Genomic DNA, 19,601 nt, shown 5'->3' on the forward strand with positions numbered 1-19,601 from the left:
GCTCCACCGTTCTAAAAATAGCTTGCATTGACAATTAAAGGTAACGAACCTACTCCTAAGACTATGGCGATGGGTCAATTTGCCAAAGTGTTGAACTATCCCTTTAAGTGTCCCTTGGCCTTGTTGAGCTGTACTTACATGTAACTCTGTAATGCAAGTAGTGTATGAGATTCTGCAGTCAGAGTGATGGAAACATTACTGAGTTTTATAAAAGACACCGTCACAGTCATGATGGCAAATTATAATTAAGTGATATTTACAATATCGTCCCTCAGTGATGTTTTTTGTCGGAAAAGCTTATTCAAATGATATTCAGTTTGTTGCCTGTCAAACTGTACTGAATGTAAAAAGCTTCAAATACAGTCTACACCATTTGGATCTATGGTTCTATTCCATAGAGGCTCTGCATATAGATTACAATGAGTTTTGTACAAAAATCCCCCTCTTAAAATCTATACAACAACACAGTCATTATGGCACTTTGTCTGACTGACTGCTGCTCTCAACAGAGACCATTTCGTGTGTTTGGACCCATGACACACAAAGCTTCAGTTGGCCACATACATAGAAAAAGATAACTAAACATTTACTACATAAAGCTTTTTATGTATAGCATGCTCGCTGTTGTCTTCTCCTCTGTTCACTCCACGACATATTTGAGTTGGGATTACAGATTCTGAGAGGGCCTTGACATCAGGGACCTTTGCCAGATCTGGATCCAGATACACTTCAATACTGCTTTTCCAAGGTCAGTGAAGTGACTCTCAAGCAATGTTGCATGGCTGATGACAGTAGGTGGTTATGTTCATTGGCAGATAGCAAACCAATCAGGTCCATGCCCCTTGTACTACAGAGTGTGCAGATATGCACAGAACACCATTACTAATGTAAAAGCTGATTGGCAGGGGAACGTGGAGGGGTCGCAATTGTACTCAGGCACGAAACAGTCGTAGCTGACATGAAAGCGCCAAGTGGCAGTGTAGATTTTTGTCTTGTGTTGATTGTTTGTCGTGGTTTTGGTCTGGGAACAAAGGAAACTCTTGGTTTGTCAGAAACCTCAACAGGTGAGAAGAGTTCACGTCAACGTGTCTTTGGAAATCATGGCGAAAATGTTCTCCCGGCGCGAGGTGAAGGAAAAATAAAAGTTAATAGGCTGTTCGGTTTCATTTGGTGGCCTTCCCACTGAACATATGGGCTCGGTATCATCTGCCTTTAAACATTCGGATTTTGTGTTTGTCTGCCAGCAGCAGAGTGACATTGTATTCATAATCTCCATCATGGACTCCCGTGTGGCGGAAAGCTCCGGCCAAATGGTTCTCCTCCCAGTAGTGGTGCCAGTTTCCGTACTGGTCAGCCCCGAATCCAAACACACTGACCTGCAGGGAATGAGAAACAGAGCCAGTGTGTGTCACAGCCACAGTAAAACATCATCCACACAAGCCTCACATATTCGATGACTGTGTTCATTATCAGTTTGAATCCGCATTTTTTTTTTTGATCCCTCATTTTTCAAAACGCACTGCAGTGTTACTCTGAAGAATTGAAATGTTAAAAGTTATTCTCTGAGTCGAACAGTTATTCCACTTCACTGAGGAATTCACAGTAGCTTTTGTTTGTCAAGGTCAAGTTCTCTACAGACTAGTACAACAGTGGGGCCTTACCTCATCACATATGTGGATAGCGAACAGTAAGCTCAGGAAGCCGGTTGAAGGATACCGTCCATGACCCTCGAGCCAAGACTCGTAGACATATTTGAAAAATGTTGGACTGTAAATTAAAACCTGCAAAAGAATCAATATGACATTCAAGTCTTTGATAATTTACAGAGAGAGCAGAGAAAGATTCAGAATTCTGCATATAATTTTACACGTAGGCTACATAAAGAATGAAAAAGAACTGGCAGCATGAACAAATGTTAAATAATAATAATAATAATACTCCATAATCTGTGATTACACAGTACTTCTCTAAATCCACTTAGAGCATCAAAATAAGACAAGTTGGTCGTACAAGAAATCAGAGTCACAGCAAATGGACCAATCAATAAAATTCCTTTAATCAACCCAGTCAATCAAAACAGAACCAATTATAGTTTCTCCTGGAAAAATCTATTAGAATCAAGCAATCTGTGCAGGTAATAAACAAGTAAAATGAAGTTTAGCTTTCAGCCTCATGAACAATAAAAGACCCCTTGATTCAGAATCTCAGGCGACAAAGTGGTTCATATGCAATTAAGAAGGTCAGATGAACTTGAAGAGAGGCGGTGCAGAGTTTTAAAAGTCAATAATAGGATCTCCAAATCAATCTGCACCACACTGGGAGTTAGAGCAAAGAGGCTACAACTGGTGTAATGTGGTCACTTTTTCTTGGATCTTGTTAAAAGTCTGGCAGCTCAGGTCTGTACAGTAGGGAGACGACCGATAGATCTTTGGTTGAAGCAAGTGTGGGGATATAACAGCATGGAAAACTGTCTCTGGGTCTTCAAATTATTTAAAAAAAGCATCTGATACCCCACATAGGATACTTTTAAAAGCTTTGAGCTGGACCTGCTGTCTGTTTGTCTATTTACCTGCCAAGGGACTGCGGATGTAAATTAGCAGGCTTGCTAACTCACACATTTACATTTGTATTCACATACTGATCTTCATTCATGTGTATTGTCCCTTTCAAATAAATAAATAAAATAAAATGAAATAAAATTTTAATGGTTTGCACTGGTTCACATTAAGGGACATACTTGACTAACACTGTTAGCGGTTAGCGGTTGATACTGAGCCAAGTGGCATGGGCTCATACAGCTATTTCTTCACATAGCGATTCAGAGTGGTATGTCACTCTGACATGTGGCATGTTGCTGGCTGATCCCACTCCTCTTATAATTATTGCAATGCATTTATGTCACTGCTGTGGTATGTGTGGGTCTGTCTTTGATTCATTTTGTGTGTGAACTCATTTTGCATTGCATTTATCCTCATTTACAATGATAATTGATGGTTTATAATGATTTGGTAAGTGTCAGTGTTCGGCGCTGTCTCTGTCTACAGTGAACAGCATCTGTAAGTGCAATGTGATAGCACAAGTTTCCACTTTTTCCACAGTACATACTGTAACACCTGTCAGTAGAACACCAGTGGCATGATATTTTTATGTGGCACACAGCAGCAACAGATCATTATCGGCGGTGACGTACACCACTGGAGAAGTATCACATGCCGGCTTGAGCGGTGTGTGTCAGTCAAAACTCCCGGCACACTGCTTCTGATGTGTCTGTCAAACAGTAGCTATACACAACATTTGTCAAAGGGAAAACGCCACTGGTGGAGGACGCACTCAGTTCTGCATTTAAAAGTAGAAAGTAGAGTGGTCTAAAAATACTGGAAAGTAAACTGAAAATCCTGTATTCAAACTGTTACTACAACATTATTATCAGCTAACTGTACTTAATTAGGTCTATTCATCTTGCTGAAATAATTCTGTTATGGGATTAATAATAGATTGCATTACTTTATGTTTTTGAGTTGCTAAACTATGAGCAATGTATCTACTATAATTCACATTTTATGTACATATGGAATTATAAACTTGTAGCTTCAGACAAAAAAATGTAGTTGTGTAAAAAGTTCAATATAAATGAAAAAATAAAGCATGGTGCAGGAGAGAAGTTTGTTGGTTTCCACCACTGGGAGTATCACTGTGATTCAGCTACATATTACTACTGCAACACTGGCACACTGGCAGGATACGGAAGATTGCTTTGGAATGAGGTGTTCAATGATCACACATAAGAAAATGATTCAGGGATTCACATACATTTTTGGAGAAATGGTGTATATAGAATATTGTTTCCATTCACTGATTTCTTATAAACTACATCATATCTAAACAAAAGTAATCCACCCTCCATCAGATATACTGCTTCTCCATATAGGGTCAATAGGGGCTGGAGCCAATCCCAGCTAAAGTAGTGTGAGGGTGGGGCAGCATATAGAGACAGACAACACTCACAACTATGAACAGTTTAGAGTTGGCAATCACCTAATATGCTAATGTGTTTAATTAAAAATACTGTTGGAGCAGCACAGGGACAGGGGGAACATGAGGCTCGACACAGAAAGAGTCAGGGTGAGGTTACTTACCTTATCTTTGTTTGCTCTTATCCTGGACATGACAGGTAAATACGTTCTGTAACACAAAAGAAAGAAATACCAGAAACTTCAAACTCTGGGTTTTAATTGCCTTAAAGGGATAGTTCAACATTTTGGCAAATTGGCCCATTACCATAATCCCTATAGTTTTAGTAGAGTAGGTTTGTTACCTTTAATTGTTGGTACAAGCTACTGTATTTTCTGAACGGTGGAGCAGAGCTGCAAGCTGCTCAGAGCTACGCTACGGAGGCTCATGGGATTTCTTGGTTTCCCTGATCAAACTCATCAAATACAAAATCCAACAACTCCAAAATGCTCTTGTGGACAAGTTGTGACCTGCACATTCACCACACTATGAGATAATAACGGAACGTTACGAGATAGAGTTGTTTTAGAGGTAAATGCAGAGACTGCTTGCTGAAAAACTGCCCCCGACAGGAACCCACATCAACGCTTTTGCATGAATTTACCTCTAAAACAACTCTGTCTTGTAATGTTCCGTTATTATCTCATAGTGTGGTGAATGTGCAGGTCACAACTTGTCCATGTGATTTGGAGTTGCTGGATTGTGTATTTGACGAGTTGATGAGGGAAACCAAGAAATCCCATTAGCCTCCGTAGCGTAGCTCTGAGCAGCTCCTCTTTTACTCCTAAAACTATTGGGATTATGACAATGGGCCAATTTGCCAAAAAAACAGAAATGTTTCAGGCTGAACACAGTTGTGCGTGATTGTCTACAATCACTGGTGTAAAATCTGTGTCTAAAACTAAATGCCCACATCAGGGACATGACCACTGTCTCAGAAAAGCTGATTAAATATCATAGGTTGAGTCAAAGGGCGGTTAAGTCAACATGCTCACCGTCTCATTTTTTTTGTATCTTGCACCACTCATCACATGGGAACATTGTCATTCGTTCAACAGTTTCATTCATCATTCATCAAAAACTGCGAGCGCCTGTTTGAATAAAGGTGTGTGTGGCCCCTGTGAGATGGCCGTAGAGTTTGCATATGAAAAGCATCTTTCAAAGACTCACAACCGCAAACACGAGCCAGATGATAGAGGATAACTTCACATGCAAAAATTGTGTGCGCGTACCACTTTCATGGAATCATATCATATTGAGCAGACGCACTGCACATCTAGACATGCAAATTCTACACTGCAGGTTTCACTGACAGAGGGGAAAGTGATGGCATGCAAATGACTGAGACGAAAAAATGATTCCCCTGTGCGATACAATCCAAACAAATGTTTCCAATTAAAGTGAGGTTGATCAAAGCTATTGCCTCTGCAGCAGTGTGTCTAATTACAATTGACAGATTATATAGACTGGTTTACTGCTGTTTGGTTGTGTAAGCTGTACAGTATAACGGCCTACACAGTACCTATGATTTGTGTGCCATCTAGCCCCTGGTACAGTACAATACATTATGAGCCCTAACGTTAGAAAGTACAAGACCACACACACACACACACACACACACACACACACACACACACACACACACACACACAGGCGTGATGTTTTTGCATAGAGAAGTACTTAAACTCCAGGAGTTAAAGCCAGTGTGTGATATAGTGTCCCTCCTGTGTCACTTCGCTTGTCCTTTCATAAACCCCTGTGTTATTTAACAAGACTAGAAAATGTAAGACAATAATTCACAACAGCCAGGGAAGATCTGCGGAGGTAATGCTGACAGTACTGCCAGTAAAGTGAAGTTTAATGATGCAGAAAGATTGCTTTGGCAGAGTTGGACGACAACTGTGCATTTATAGGAAAAATTTGTTTGGACTTACTCGTCCTTCCACCATCTAACATGTTGGCGGGTCTCCGTTATTGGCAGCAGCATTAATTGGCAGAGGCTTCTTCTTTTTTTTTCTTTTTCTTTGCTCTAGATGTCCAGTAATCAAGCTAATGATTATGGGTCATTGAGAATGAAGCAGCTGAAGGTGAAATTTACTGAAAGATTAGAAGTGAGTGATTATCCCTGTTATGGCAATGTGACAAATACACTGAGCGAGTGTGATTGTTGTGGCAATCTGCTATTCTAAATGAGTGTAAATGAATCGGGGGAGGGCGACACATGCACAATGCATCATAATAATGTACTGACTATTAAAGACAGCGATTTCTACAACAGTTCAAGTTTTTGAACTCTGGTTTCATTTACAAATGGGATGGTACATGGAACACACACACTACATAATTTATTCATTTATTTAGATAAATGATTTATTTGTAAGCCTTTTACCTCAGTTTTAAGTACTTATTAAGATGCATCAATATTTTAAACTTACAATTACACGAGAGCAGACGAAGGAAGGTTTCATGATAAAAACCCAACATACAATAAGTATGTGAACTTGCTGTCTAATTATTGTGGATTAGAACTGAATTTGCATCGAACTTTTGGCTTCAACCCCGGATTGATTTTTATATCTCCGCAGTGGTTTTTCTTTTTCATTTTCGGCTTTCATTTTTTATTGTTTTGCCATTTTTTCCATTTCTTAAAAAAACTTTTTTTTTTCTTTTACATTTTGTGAGTCTATTGTTTTTTTTTAAATTATTTTTTAAAAATGTATTATAACCTTATTACACTGATATGGTTGAATGCTACCAAACATTAGCATTAGAGGAATATTATCTACCAACTGTTGAGGCAAATATCAGGCTCAGCAGCTGCACACTTCATCACCAGCTAACAACCAGTTTATCAGTAGTTTTGAATGGAAATTAAATTGATGAATTCAAGGCAACGTGCTGGATAGACAAACTAAAACAAAGATTTGAAACAAACAAACAAACTAGGGAGAACTGTGGAGAACTTTGTGCAGTCATTCCAAAAAGCAACACTGGATAAGAAGACTCACTGTTTAATAGTGCCTGTGGTGAGAGCACTAATGATCCACTGCAGGTCCAGAGTCTTGAATGGGATCAGCACTAGACTGGTGTTGTTGTCCAGGTCTATGGCACTCTCTGGATACATGACATGATGAGTTGTTCTGGCACCCACGTCCTCCTCAAAGCCGCCGGTGGGAGCCTGGTTCATTCTGCAGGGACATTATTTATTTCTGGGTTATTTCTCTCACATTCTTTTTCCCCTCTGTTTTTTTTTTTTTTTTGATAACTCACCATTCTCATAATTTCCAGGACAGCTGAAAATGAGTTCTATCACCCATGTGCCACAAAAATGGCTTTTGTTATATCAATCTATACGGGTCATTCACACGGAGACAAGAAAACCAGGCATGATCACCACTCTGAGAAAAAAAAAGCACAATCTGTCTCGCTCTCGCCATGTTTTGGACATCCAGACTGCAATTCAGAACAATTCATTGTCCATTTAGAGTGCAACAATTACTGCTTGGCAAGCTTGATGAGGGATCTCTATTATTATGTCCAACAATACTCAAGCTGGAGCTGTAATTGGTGGTTTGACAGTGGCTGCTGTTTGGTCAGGGGGGGGTGGTGACACCGAGGAGAAGGAATCATGCGGCTGACCCTCCATGTGACTAGCATCACCTGTTTGGGGCGTCTGGCCAATATTACCTTGCTCATTACTGACTCTCAGATGACAGCTATATAACAACTTGACATTTCCTGCCTGAGCCTGTCAGGACTCAGAATGACCTCCTGCAAGAGGCATTTTGTTTCTCTGCTATGTTACAGTTGATGAGATTTTTTTTTTTTCACTGCTTCATGTTTTAAAAAAAATTGCCATGACATTGCAGACTGGGAAATAACTCCATACCTGAAAGACCTGGGAAAATAAAGCCAAAGTTAAATTATCCATGAATAGAAATAATGACTGCATTTCCCCACTGTATAAATCCCACTTATGATGCATCAATGGCACCTTGAATATAAAATGTATAAAATGTTGTGTAGTCCTATTCACAATTTATTTCTCAGCAAAAATACAAAAAACATTTAATTCTTAGACTGAATTTGAATAAGAACCTTGTCCATAAATCTGTGAGTAATTCTAAATTTGCATATTTTCTAACCACTTGAGGGCAAACTTTCAAGGAGGTGAACTTGTTCCAGTCCCAAACAAACACCGGAGGAGTTTATTTTCAGTGAGAAAGAGTTCTGAACTGGATCCGACCCCACGAGCAGGTGAATTCATGAGTTGGAGCAACACTGTCTCAGTAATGTGCCTCCTGTGTTTACGTTCCTGCTCCAATCAGACAGTCTGATCAATGAGCGGAGTCAACATTCACACATGGTGTGTTATGTTGCATTTTGGTTCGCTTGATTTTTTCTCCGTGTAAAAGCGAAACTGCACCAGTGGGAAAAAGTTTAAAAATCCATCAACTGAATCGGACCAGAGCGAACAGAGTTTACAAGTGAAAAGTCCAATATTCACCCTCCTTATGCTTTGCCGACAACATCTGGCTTCTAGATGACCCCTGTTTTTGCCCAAATGTGTCTGCCTACAGCTGAGTGCTGTAATAACCAAAACAAAGATCTCAAAGTTGCTAAAATGCTCTGTGGAGCAGATGGTGTTTTTTTCTTCCAGCCTTTCCCAGTCAAGACAAAAATATTGAATCCTGTGCCTGATAAAGAAATAAAAAAGTTCAACTGAAGGTTTCATGAAAGAGAAACTCAGTCAAAGTCAAATATTAAAGCATCTTATAAAAACAAGAGGGATGTAGCGACATGACGCACAGCTGTCTTTAAAGCAACATACAGCTGTGGAATAGGAAGGCCTGAGGAGAGAAGGTGTCGTGTCAGCAGTAGTGAAGCTGCTGCACCAGATGTGTCTGTGGTTATTAGCGATACAAGCGCTGATCGTTATGTTGCATCATCGACAGTAGCATGGTGGGGGGGCGTGGAAAGCAGTTAAGACCATAATGATGCATCATTTTAAAGGGATAGTTCAACATTTTGGCACATTTGCCTATTGCCATAATCCCTATAGTCATATGAGTAGGTTAATTACCTTTAATTATTGGTACATGTTGTTTTGAGATCAGCGGGGCAGAGACGCGAGCTGCTCATTGAACACAATAAAGGTGAATGGTACAGGTCCCCTGTCCCTCATCAAACTCATGAAATACACAATCCAACAACTCTGAAATGCTCTTGTGGAGAAGTTGTAACCTGCACATTCACCACACTATGACATAATAATGTATAATGATGTAACATTACGATACATGATGCAAATACTCAGAACTACTTGCGCTTTTGTAATCACTCCGCCCAGCATGCAATATTTTTTTTCCCAGGATGGTAGGGGAAGGTCCCGCCTTCTCTGCCTCTGATTGGCTAGATGGGCTCCTTTTTCGCCTCTGTTTGGCTAGAAGGGCTCTCGCCTGATTGGTTGTTTGTTTTGGTTGTGAAACGGCTGTGAAACGGCTGTGAAACACAGGCTGTCGGCAAAGCGTGATAAGTGCTTAGATCTACCTGGACTCTCTCTACTTACCAATGGCACAATTACACTTCTCACTCAAACTCAAAATGTAAACTTGGACTCTCTCTACTTATCTGGCCTGTCTACACTCTACCTGGTCTTTTTACTAAACTTAACCAACTCCTTTCTTCATTGCCTAAACCTAACCAAGGGCACAATTACACTTCTCTCAAACTCAAAATGTAAACTTGGAATATAAATTTAAAAACTAAATTTTTCGGAATGTGAAACCAGCGGGGATCGAACTCGGATTCACCACACATCAGGCGAAAACACAAACTGCTATGCCATGGCATTTGATTACATTTGAACCTTCAGTTGTGTGTATTTTAGTTTACTACAGTACTGTTGTGAGATGACGTCAATTGGAGTAGAATTCATCCAGCCAATCAGAGGCAGAGAAGGCGGGACCTTCCCCTACCATCCTGGGAAAAAAAATATCGCGCCCAGCATCCATGTCTGGAATGTAGTTCTGGCTTTGCATTTGCCTCAAAAACAACTCTGTCTTGTAATGTTACATGATTATTTCATAGCGTGGTGAATGTGCAGGTCACAACTTGTCCAAAAGAGTGTTTTAGAGTTGTTGGATTGTGTATTTCATGAGTTTGATGAGGGACAGGGGACCTGTACCATTCACTTCTGTTGTGTTCACTGAGCAGCTCGCGTCTCTGCCCCACTGATCTCAAAACAACATGTACCAATAATTAAAGGTAATGAATTCCTATGGTAATAGGCAAATCTGCCAAAATGTTGAACTATCCCTTTAAGACCATAATGATGCGTCATTTTAAATGATTACATCTACAAAACAAACAGAGGAGCCTGTTCCAAAAATGGACAGAAGGAGGAGAAAGAGTGATTGTCCATTAACAAGTGGTAAGTAGATAGTGTTTCTTCTGTCAGCTGTTCAGGGCAGTAAAGCCAGATTTCACCAGCGCTGCCGTGGCTTTGAGAGATGAGCACACTTATCAAAACCAACCAGGTTCACAGCTCTGACCGAGCTCGAAAAGTGCAATGTATGGAAGAAGAGGATAGAGGTTTTTTTTACGGTGCAGTATCTCAGTAGTGAGGAACACTTCTTAGACAGCGCTGTGCGTTTGGGTTCCTCCTGTAATGGTAACCACAGCAGCTGGGAATTGCTCTGCAAATAGATCCATACTGCCCCGAGCTTATGAAAAAGTACGGCAGTGAGGAATTCATCACTACCCGAGCACATTCAGAGACATTCAACTGCAACATCATGTTGGTTTATGTCAGTGATAAAAGGTGAGATTTTTTTAGGCTCTTGATTTATAATAAAAACAATACATTTACATTTTTCAGGTATATAACTTTTATTCCACTGCGCTTAAAAGATAAATGTTGTGCTTTTAACTCCACTGCAGTTTTGCAGAGCTTCTAGTCACTGTGTGCATCACCGGAGAAAAAAAACAATCAGAGCCAAGTCCTGTGCTGTCAGTCATGTTGTTGTTGCTGCATTTTTAACAGCTCAGTTTGAACCTGTCAGCATCCTAACAATGCTGTTAGATAAATACGAGGCTGAGGAATCTCCCACCAGAGACTGTGGTCTGATCAGAAGTCCATGTTTGAAGTTTGAGAGATGAAGACAGATCCAATCAGTTTTAAATCTTCACCATAAACAAACTTCATCACTGCTTAAAAAAGAAGCAAAGAATAACAACAGCTCATTTAATGGTGTTTTTTTTTTACAGTCATTTCTATCAGCTTTGTATATTCTATAAGCTTTCATTCTATACTGTAGGTCGTTCAATAGTCAGACGGTCAGTATAGATTGATCCAGAGTCAATAGGTTCTGTCAATATGGAATACAACAAGAATGTGTTGATGTAAAACAGAACTTTTGATTTGATTAAGTGTTTTAAACGTCCTTTGGTACTTTAAAGGAGCTATATGTACTATAAGAAATGTATGCTAACCATAAAAGCACCCAGAGACTAAGGAATCATGTCAATTTGAGATACTGATCTAACTGACAACAAAAGTACAGCCAGAATATTTGCATTTAGAAATCTTATCTGCAGCATGTAAATCATGCTTAGGTTTTGATTTGTGTTTTGACCTGTTGCGCCACCCGGTTCTATCTCCCAATCAAAGTCAGTAGCATTTGGGCATCCAGATTCCCAGTTACCACTGAGCTGCAGCTTCGAGCACTGTGGATTATGTCTGACGTTACTAAAGTTAAAAGACCACACTTTGACTCTCAGAAACGTCTTGACAAAAGCAGAAACAAAACCAGGATCTGCATATAGGAGATGTGTTTGAAAGATGGACACGGCTGAAAGTGGAGAAGTATTTGAGGACTCTTTTTCTCCTGGACACACATCTAGCTTTTTGCACAATAATCCATTTTCCCAGTGCGTGTATACAGCTTTATCCGGTTCATTTCATTCTATCATCGCAGTTCTGGTGGCATTGAGACAGTGTGAATGAGTCTCAAGTTACTATAGGGGGAGGAAACAACGTGCTGCAGTATTTTGAATTTGACTGCAGCAACTTTCACTTGCATTGGAGTGACAGGATCTCTACAGTGACTCAAGTATTGGAGCTGCTTTGACAACCACTGTCAATTACCACAATTACGCAAGTGTACGGGAATCAAGACTAAGTAGTTAGACACAACGTAAGTATTTTCTTCTATTCTCTCTCTCTATTTCCCAAAAACTGACCAAACTATATGTCATTTAACAAAACAACAAACAACACACAACACACACAAAAGAAAGCTCAAATACGTTATTGATTCCATTTAACACACGGACACATCTTCAATTTCTTGAATTTGTCTTGTTTTTCATGCCGCTCGTAAGGTCCTCTTGAGATTTTAGGAGACTGTATTGTTAGTGCCATTCCCCACAGTAAGAGACGGAGTCAATGCTGTGATTGTCTAAACCTGTAAGGGGCCACCTAAGAAGTTTAAGCTTAAGTGGATTCAGTGAGCTGCACCTTCACTTAATCTTGAGGGGGCGTGTGGTGTCAACTGCTCTAAGGAGGTGAATATTTCAGATGGGTCTCATTAATATTCAACTTCTGCTCCCACTCTACCCCCACCCCACCTCCACCCCCTCCTGTAAGCACTGGAAATTTGTACCAGATGGACTCGAGACAAACTGAAGCAGATGTAGTGGGACTTTGAAAAGCCCATTTAGCCTATGAGATGGTGTGCTCCAAGCCTTTTACCTGCTGTACACAACTCCTCTGGAAACGCACACCACAACAGTGTCAGATGGAGGATGCTTCCATGATGTTTAAGTGGAATAATCGGGATCAACGCTCAAACATTACCTTCTGTAATGAGTTTGTTGTGGCTCTCGCGTGGCTTAGACTCAAGTACAGTCTGTACCAAAGCAGGACTGGCTGTCAGGGGATGAATGAAATCCTGAGTGCCGGTCTATTTTGCTAATAACAGATCTCTTGACTGGTGATTTATAGCAGAACGACACGGTGGCCGCGAGAATGAAGTGCCAGGACTTAAAGGAATCAATCAATTCAACTCAATCTTAAGTGACTCTTAAAACCTCAAATATACAGGTGTCGGCTTGAGGTCTGACGGTCTAATTTTATTTCTTTCAGAGTTGAAGTGTTTCACTTCAATCAGGATCATTGTAATGTAGGTATGTATTTTTCAGACATGGCCTGACTACAAAGTGGGTTAACACTGCTAAGAACCTGCATGAGATCAAATGGACTCCACCAAAAACATCAATGACTTCACTTCAGATAAAATGATGAATGAAACATCATGGAGGCAGACGTTTTAATTGTTTATTAGGTTTCACATATATATGTGGTACTGTAGCTCAGCTTGGCCTCATGCTTGTGTTAGCTGGCGTGGGCGTAAGTCATCAGTTCATCCACCAGTGTGGGTTTTAAAGAGATAGTTCAACATTTTGGCAAATTGGCCCATTGCCATAAGCCCTATAGTTTTAGGAGTAGGTTTGTTACCTTTAATTGTCCTGGACTTGGTCTCACCCCCCCCCCTTGGTCTTGGTCTTGACTGGGTATAAGGTTAGGTGTTTTTGACCACAACACTACCTTTAGCTGCAGTGAATTATAACATATAAGAAATAATGTTAATTAATTTAAACTCCTAAATCCCATACTGCAGTTTCAATATGCCTTCTTTTATGTATTTTTGTGGATTTGATGGCGGATGAGTGATCAGCAGCGACCAGGCTGCAGACAGTGATGCTACCAGCACGGAAATGTGCTTTCAGACACAACAGGCATCTCTTACCCAGTGTTCCCCGCTGCCAACTACTGCCTGAGTGAGCAATAAGTGAAAGCCTTGCCGCTCCTTCCCAGCCACAAAAAAACTACATTTTCTTTAAAGGGATAGTTCACCCAAAATTCAAATTTCACTCATTATCTACTCACCCTCATGTCAACTAAGAGCTGTGAGAATTTTCAGGGTCCTCCGTGCCTTCTCGGAGTTACGGGGGGGGGGGGGGGGGGTCCATGCAGCAGTATTTGTCCATATAATGGTTGTCAATGGGTACCAACTTTCTTCGTCCTAAAAGACACGCCAAAAAACATCCAAATACCTCCATAGTGCTCGTCTGTAATGTCCCTCTTGTATTGAAGCCCCAACATGAGAAATTGTTCCGAAAAAAATTAAATAAGTCTATATTTTAAGCTTGTTTACAGCGGAAGCTCCCAGTGTCTCAGTTCACAGCTCTTCCTGACCGGCAGAACAATTTCTCATATCGGGGCTTCAGTACAAGAGGGACATTACAGACGAGCAGCATGGAGGTATTTGGATGTTTTTTGGTGTGTCTTTTTGGACGAAGAAAGTTGGTATCCATTGACAACCATTATATGGACAAATACTGTTGCGCAGACCCCCCCCCCCCCGTAACTCAGAGAAGGAACGGAGGACTCTGAAAACTCTCACAGCTCTTAGTCGACATGAGGGTGAGTAGATAATGAGTGAAATTTGAATTTTGGGTGAACTATCCCTTTAAGGAAAACCACACCCTCCTCCACTAACAATCACTTCACAGTAATAACACATAAGGTGGTATTTAAGCTGAAATTTCTCCCTCAGTGCTGAGTTTTATTACTTATATGGTCGAGGTCATTGACAGCCTCTTTCTCTCCTTTCTCTCCTGAAGCTGTTCATGGTCCTGACACTTTTTCTTTTAATGACATCAATTGCTCACACATTCACATGAAAGTGTCTGTGCCGGTGGGACCAGCCAGCGTGGGTTAGCCTAAAGAGAAACAATGAAGAGAGAAGCAGCCGTGTTATCTGATCTTTTTACTTTTATGTTTTGGTGAGTGTGGGATTCAAAGACAGTTTTAAAGAAACACTAGGTCAAGGCTGGATAAAGGTGCCACACGGCAGAGGGTTCATTAAATTCTAATAGCACAGCTGTAATAAAAAAAGGAACCTCATGATATGTAAAAACAGTAATGCCGGCACATTTGACTACGTGTATTAACAAATGTCTCTGATGGTTCAGCCATCTGTTGGCCATATAATGAAACTCTCTTTCAGTGATGAATCACTTTTGATTCATGAACCAATTCATTTGCTGACTGTTGCGGCGCATTTGATCATTTAGCGTGGGTCCAGATGTCTGAGTCACTGCCCACATCCTGGACTCATCCAGCCACTCGTACAGGTTTGATGGCTCCTGCCAGGTGGACAAAAAATGAGAGCTCCGTGGGTATGATGAAGGAAGGCTCATCCTCCTACAGACAGTAGCTTGTTAGACATCTGGCAACGTTCATGAAAGAAGAGGGCAGGAAGTAGCGGCGCTGAGGTTGATTGCTGTGATAAACTCCAGTCGTCTGTTCCTGGCAACTGCTCGTACTTAAGGCAAGTGATAGTAGAAGAGATATTGATTTTAATAGCACACACCTAAATGGTACCAATATTAAAGTCAGTGTCAGAGAGTACAAATATCTTGGTATTTAGCTTAATGAATCATTTAAACATAATATACCTCATCACCTTGTTTTAGTTGAGACAGTCCCTCTTTTAGTCTGAGGCTGAGTGATATTATCTACAACAAGGGCATCATTTTGGATTAAACATTCTGCCCATGTAAGGATTTTTTTAAAGCAAAAAAAGTCAGCATGTGTGGGAAGAGTGTAAAATGATTAACTTTGATAAAAGGCCAAGTCTAATTTAACTCTTTATTTTGGCATCGCCCATGTTCATTACAGTAGTAAAAGGTATTTCAGTCACTATTTTTAATGCATTTTATTTTGTTGTTAATCAGTTGTGATGATTAAAACGTTTATTGTGACAGGACTAAAGCTAATTACTAATTTATCACAACACCACTTGCCAGTGTTTTTCTATTTCTTACCAGGCAGATGAACTAATGACACATGGTTTAGCCAATTATGAGAGTATCAGAGAGAAAAGCAGATCAGTTCAGCCCTAGCTTTACCTCTAGTCGCTAGCAAACAAGCAATAAGCTTAGAATAGAATGAATGGTAAAGAATGATATGACTATTACCTCCTTTGGACAGTGTTTTGTCTCCTGTTTTCTAATGAAGAATTGTTTGTTGGCCTTGTGGCTCTTTTCATTATTTTTCTGAGCACAGACTGCATGGCTATATTGGCTGGATGTGATTTTGGGGTTATAACCACTCCAACCCCCACCATGAATTACACCCTTGATCTATACAGACATGTTGTTGCCTCCATTCTCAAACCTATAGACTCTGTTTTTTTTACTCTGCCCTCATTCATTCATTACTGGAGATCCCTATAACACTCTCACTACTGCAGTCTGTATAACAGCGTTGGTTGGTCCTCTCTGCCACAGTGTGATAAACACTCACACCTTTTCATCTATAAAGCCCTCCAGGACATCCAGGACCACAGGACCCAATGAAACTCACTCTGCTAACTGGCTTAAGCTTCAAGTCCTGCTGGTTTATTCTGGTGTTATAAAATCTTCAGTCTTTTGTTTCAATGATGTCAAACTACTTCACTAAGATGGACGTAGAGTCTACGATGTTGCTCACCACTGGAGTTTTGGTAACTTCACTTTTTGCCTCCAAAATGATGTTTCTTTTTCTATATCTGAACATCCTTGAAAATGAAGGAAACCTCAGTGATCCTTGAGAGTGAGATAAATAAAAGAGAGAAATGAGAGGGTATCTGTATTAACTCAAAATGAGGTTCATCTCTTGCTGCTGATTGGTTATAGGCAAAGCAAAACAGAATATGTCCCAAAACTAAATCAGCTAAAATTAACACAAGTTTTGAGCTAAATAAAAAAAAATTGCAATGCACTTTGATTGTTATAGGCTACTGATCTGTGGGCGCAGATATTCTGTCTGTGTTAGTCTACTAATTAATTCATGTCTTCATAGTCTTCCCAGTCATTTGTCAGTTTGACATTAAAAAATTAAAGGGATCATCATGGATGTGGGCCAACTTTTATTTTACAGTAAGGCCTGCGATCTCAGACTCTGCCTGGGTATTATCATTTCTGTGAAGCTAATGATAATTAATATCATCTTTAATGTCAGGACTGTTTGCCTGGCAGCAGACTGTTGGACATTAGTTCCCTGATTATTATTCATTTGCCCTTAAAACGCTCAAAGTCAAGACCCACAGTTTTTCCTTAACACAGCCCCTGTGCTTCACGCTCAGGTCAGATTACGCAGCATGTAATAGCCAACTAACGCTTTAAAGGTCAGTGGTGTTTCAGGGCCCGTCTCATTTCTGCTCGCGCTCACTGCTTCTCTTCTGTTACCACCGTTCTCCTCTCGTAAGCCCAAGTGTGTCTCTCCAGTTCCAGCCCACTGATAATCATGATGAGGAATGAACACTGTATACATTTTTATGAGGTGGGGCCTGAATGAGGCAACAGATGAGATGAAGGCACGGGGTCTCAGGTGTGGTTTTAAAGCTCGAGGCTTTGTGATTAACAGGATGAATACTAAAGTTGCACTCAGTGTGGCTCTGAGTGCGATGCCTGTTACAGTTTGTCTCCAAACCGCAGCTTACATTATTAACTCTCTCTATAAGATGTGGACTGATGTAGACCAAGAGATCATCACAAAGGTTGTCTGATACACTGGACGTCTTGTAGATACAGTATATAGAGCAGGATGTTGGAATCAATTCTTGATCTGTGGAGTTGTAGTAAACTCAGTGAAGGGTTAGCAGACTGCCAACAACAGTGAATGTTTTTTTTCTTTTACTGACGGCCTGATTCCCAGCACTAATGATTATTACAGACTCACTTAGCTTTCACTCAGCGAGCAGTCGCTGCACACTTTCTTCCTACGGTCTTAATTACTCGCCTTTGGTGTCACATTCAAAAAAAGCAATTTACTCAATATGGCTAAAGTGCAGGTTTCATTTAGACTGTATAACTTTTGTTTTCTGAAGAGATTTCCTGATCGATACACACGCACATGTAACGGAAAGTCTGTGGTGCACTCACTCACCCGTAAAGGACGTGCAAACCAGACTGCCAAGCGGTCATTTATGTATCAAGACTGGGATACTGAACACAATGCAGAGGGCCAGATAACATCGGCTACACACACACACACACACACACACACACACACACACACACACACACACACACACACACACACACAAACACACACACACACACAGTAGGGAAATAAAGTATTTGATCCCCTGCTGCTTTTTTGCCCTTATTTCACTTGATCAAATGAATTAATAACCTTTCATGATGACATTATTTCTGGATTTCTTTTTGATATTCTGTCTCTCTCTGTTTAAAATAAACTCACCATAAAAACTATAGCTCATCTATTTCTTTGTGGGGGGGGCTAACTTACAAAATCAGCAGGGGATCAAATACTTATTTTCCCCATGAGAGATGAGAGAGAGGTGTATTAGGCACATTGAAGTAACAGCTGAAATAACAGCCTACTTACTATCCCAACAGTGATCATATTTGGTCATATATTATTTTTTAAATTGCTGATAAATGAAAGACTGTGACTCTTGAAATGAAGCTATAATGATCAGCTGCTAGAGTGACAAGTTTGGATTAAATGAATTGAGAAACATTCAGTCAGAGCTGATTGTTTGAGAGTAGAGCCGGCTTCTGTCCATGCAGACTCTGGCTGCAGAGAGGACTTTTACCAGACAACTTTAATTAATTCTAATTTACTCATGAAATTAACATCCGTTTGTGACATGATGTGCTATGGGAGATGTTTGTCATCCGGTAAAAGAGACGGTCATTGTTGGCTAAAAACAAACAACTGATGGCCTTACATCATTGCTTTGTACACTGCTCTTTGCTAATGGCAATTAGTGACAGAGTTTAGTGATTTCATCTCCTTTGCCAACCTCACTGTTTTAACTCTCACCACTCACCCTCTGATGTTCACTTGAATGTGAATGCAGCACTGTAGAGCCCATCTGTCAAAAAGGAGAGCTACACTGCATCACTAAGCGGCTGAGGTGGACAAAACACAGATTACAGAAAGGAAAGAAGTCAATACTGATTCAATAAAAAATGTCAGGATCAGCCCAGATACAGATTCTTATCTAATATAATATCAAAGGCACAACCCAGTTTAAATGGGTTATTCTTGTACAAATCCAACAGGCTAATGAAGGAAATTAGCCAGAATTAGTAATTGCAGTATTTCTAGACGAAGATGGATTTATAGGTGTGCATTATGAATAATGGTTTAGCTTCAGTTACAGAAGGATTACAGCATGATTCTACCTGATCACTACAGCTATTAAATGCTGCAGTTGTACGATCCACAGGGTTTTAACCAGACTGAACTATAAATCAACTCCTATGCTGTAGGTATGTGGTGGGACTGTTAACCCCCCTTGCATTAAATATGAATAAACTATAAGTTCTAGCCAATGGCAGCAATAACAGTGGTTTATGTTGGCTACCAGTCTTGCTGAGAGTAGCACTGACAATAAACAACCACTGAGCAGCACTGCTCCTTCAGGACAGATCACAGTGACTCGGTATCGGAAAACGTTGAGGTGAACTACCCAGACTGGAGCTAAAACTAGCTGGTTAGCATG

The 19,601-nt window shown here is 40.3% G+C and overlaps 1 protein-coding gene and 1 pseudogene across 4 annotated transcripts in view; one reads left to right on the plus strand and one right to left on the minus strand.

Annotated features, from left to right (window-relative positions):
• The window catches only part of LOC146978930 (lactose-binding lectin l-2 pseudogene), a 451,990-nt pseudogene that overhangs the window by 97,866 nt on the left and 334,523 nt on the right, over positions 1-19,601 (plus strand). The window lies entirely within an intron of this gene.
• Positions 301-19,601, minus strand: part of LOC146978935 (CMP-N-acetylneuraminate-beta-galactosamide-alpha-2,3-sialyltransferase 1-like) — a 78,839-nt gene continuing 59,538 nt past the window's right edge. For all 3 annotated transcript variants that reach the window (XM_085792004.1, XM_085792005.1, XM_085792002.1), the window contains 4 exons: positions 7,020-7,199; positions 4,137-4,182; positions 1,662-1,781; positions 301-1,376 (listed from right to left, as the gene is read on the minus strand). In XM_085792004.1, the coding sequence (XP_085648130.1) occupies positions 1,203-1,376; positions 1,662-1,781; positions 4,137-4,182; positions 7,020-7,199 (520 nt within the window). In that variant the 3' untranslated portion in view covers positions 301-1,202. The remainder of the gene's footprint in view (positions 1,377-1,661; positions 1,782-4,136; positions 4,183-7,019; positions 7,200-19,601) is intronic.

This window comes from Trachurus japonicus, chromosome 11, assembly GCF_045865225.1.
Source record: "Trachurus japonicus isolate A0001 chromosome 11, Traja_1.0".
NCBI lineage: Eukaryota > Metazoa > Chordata > Actinopteri > Carangiformes > Carangidae > Trachurus > Trachurus japonicus.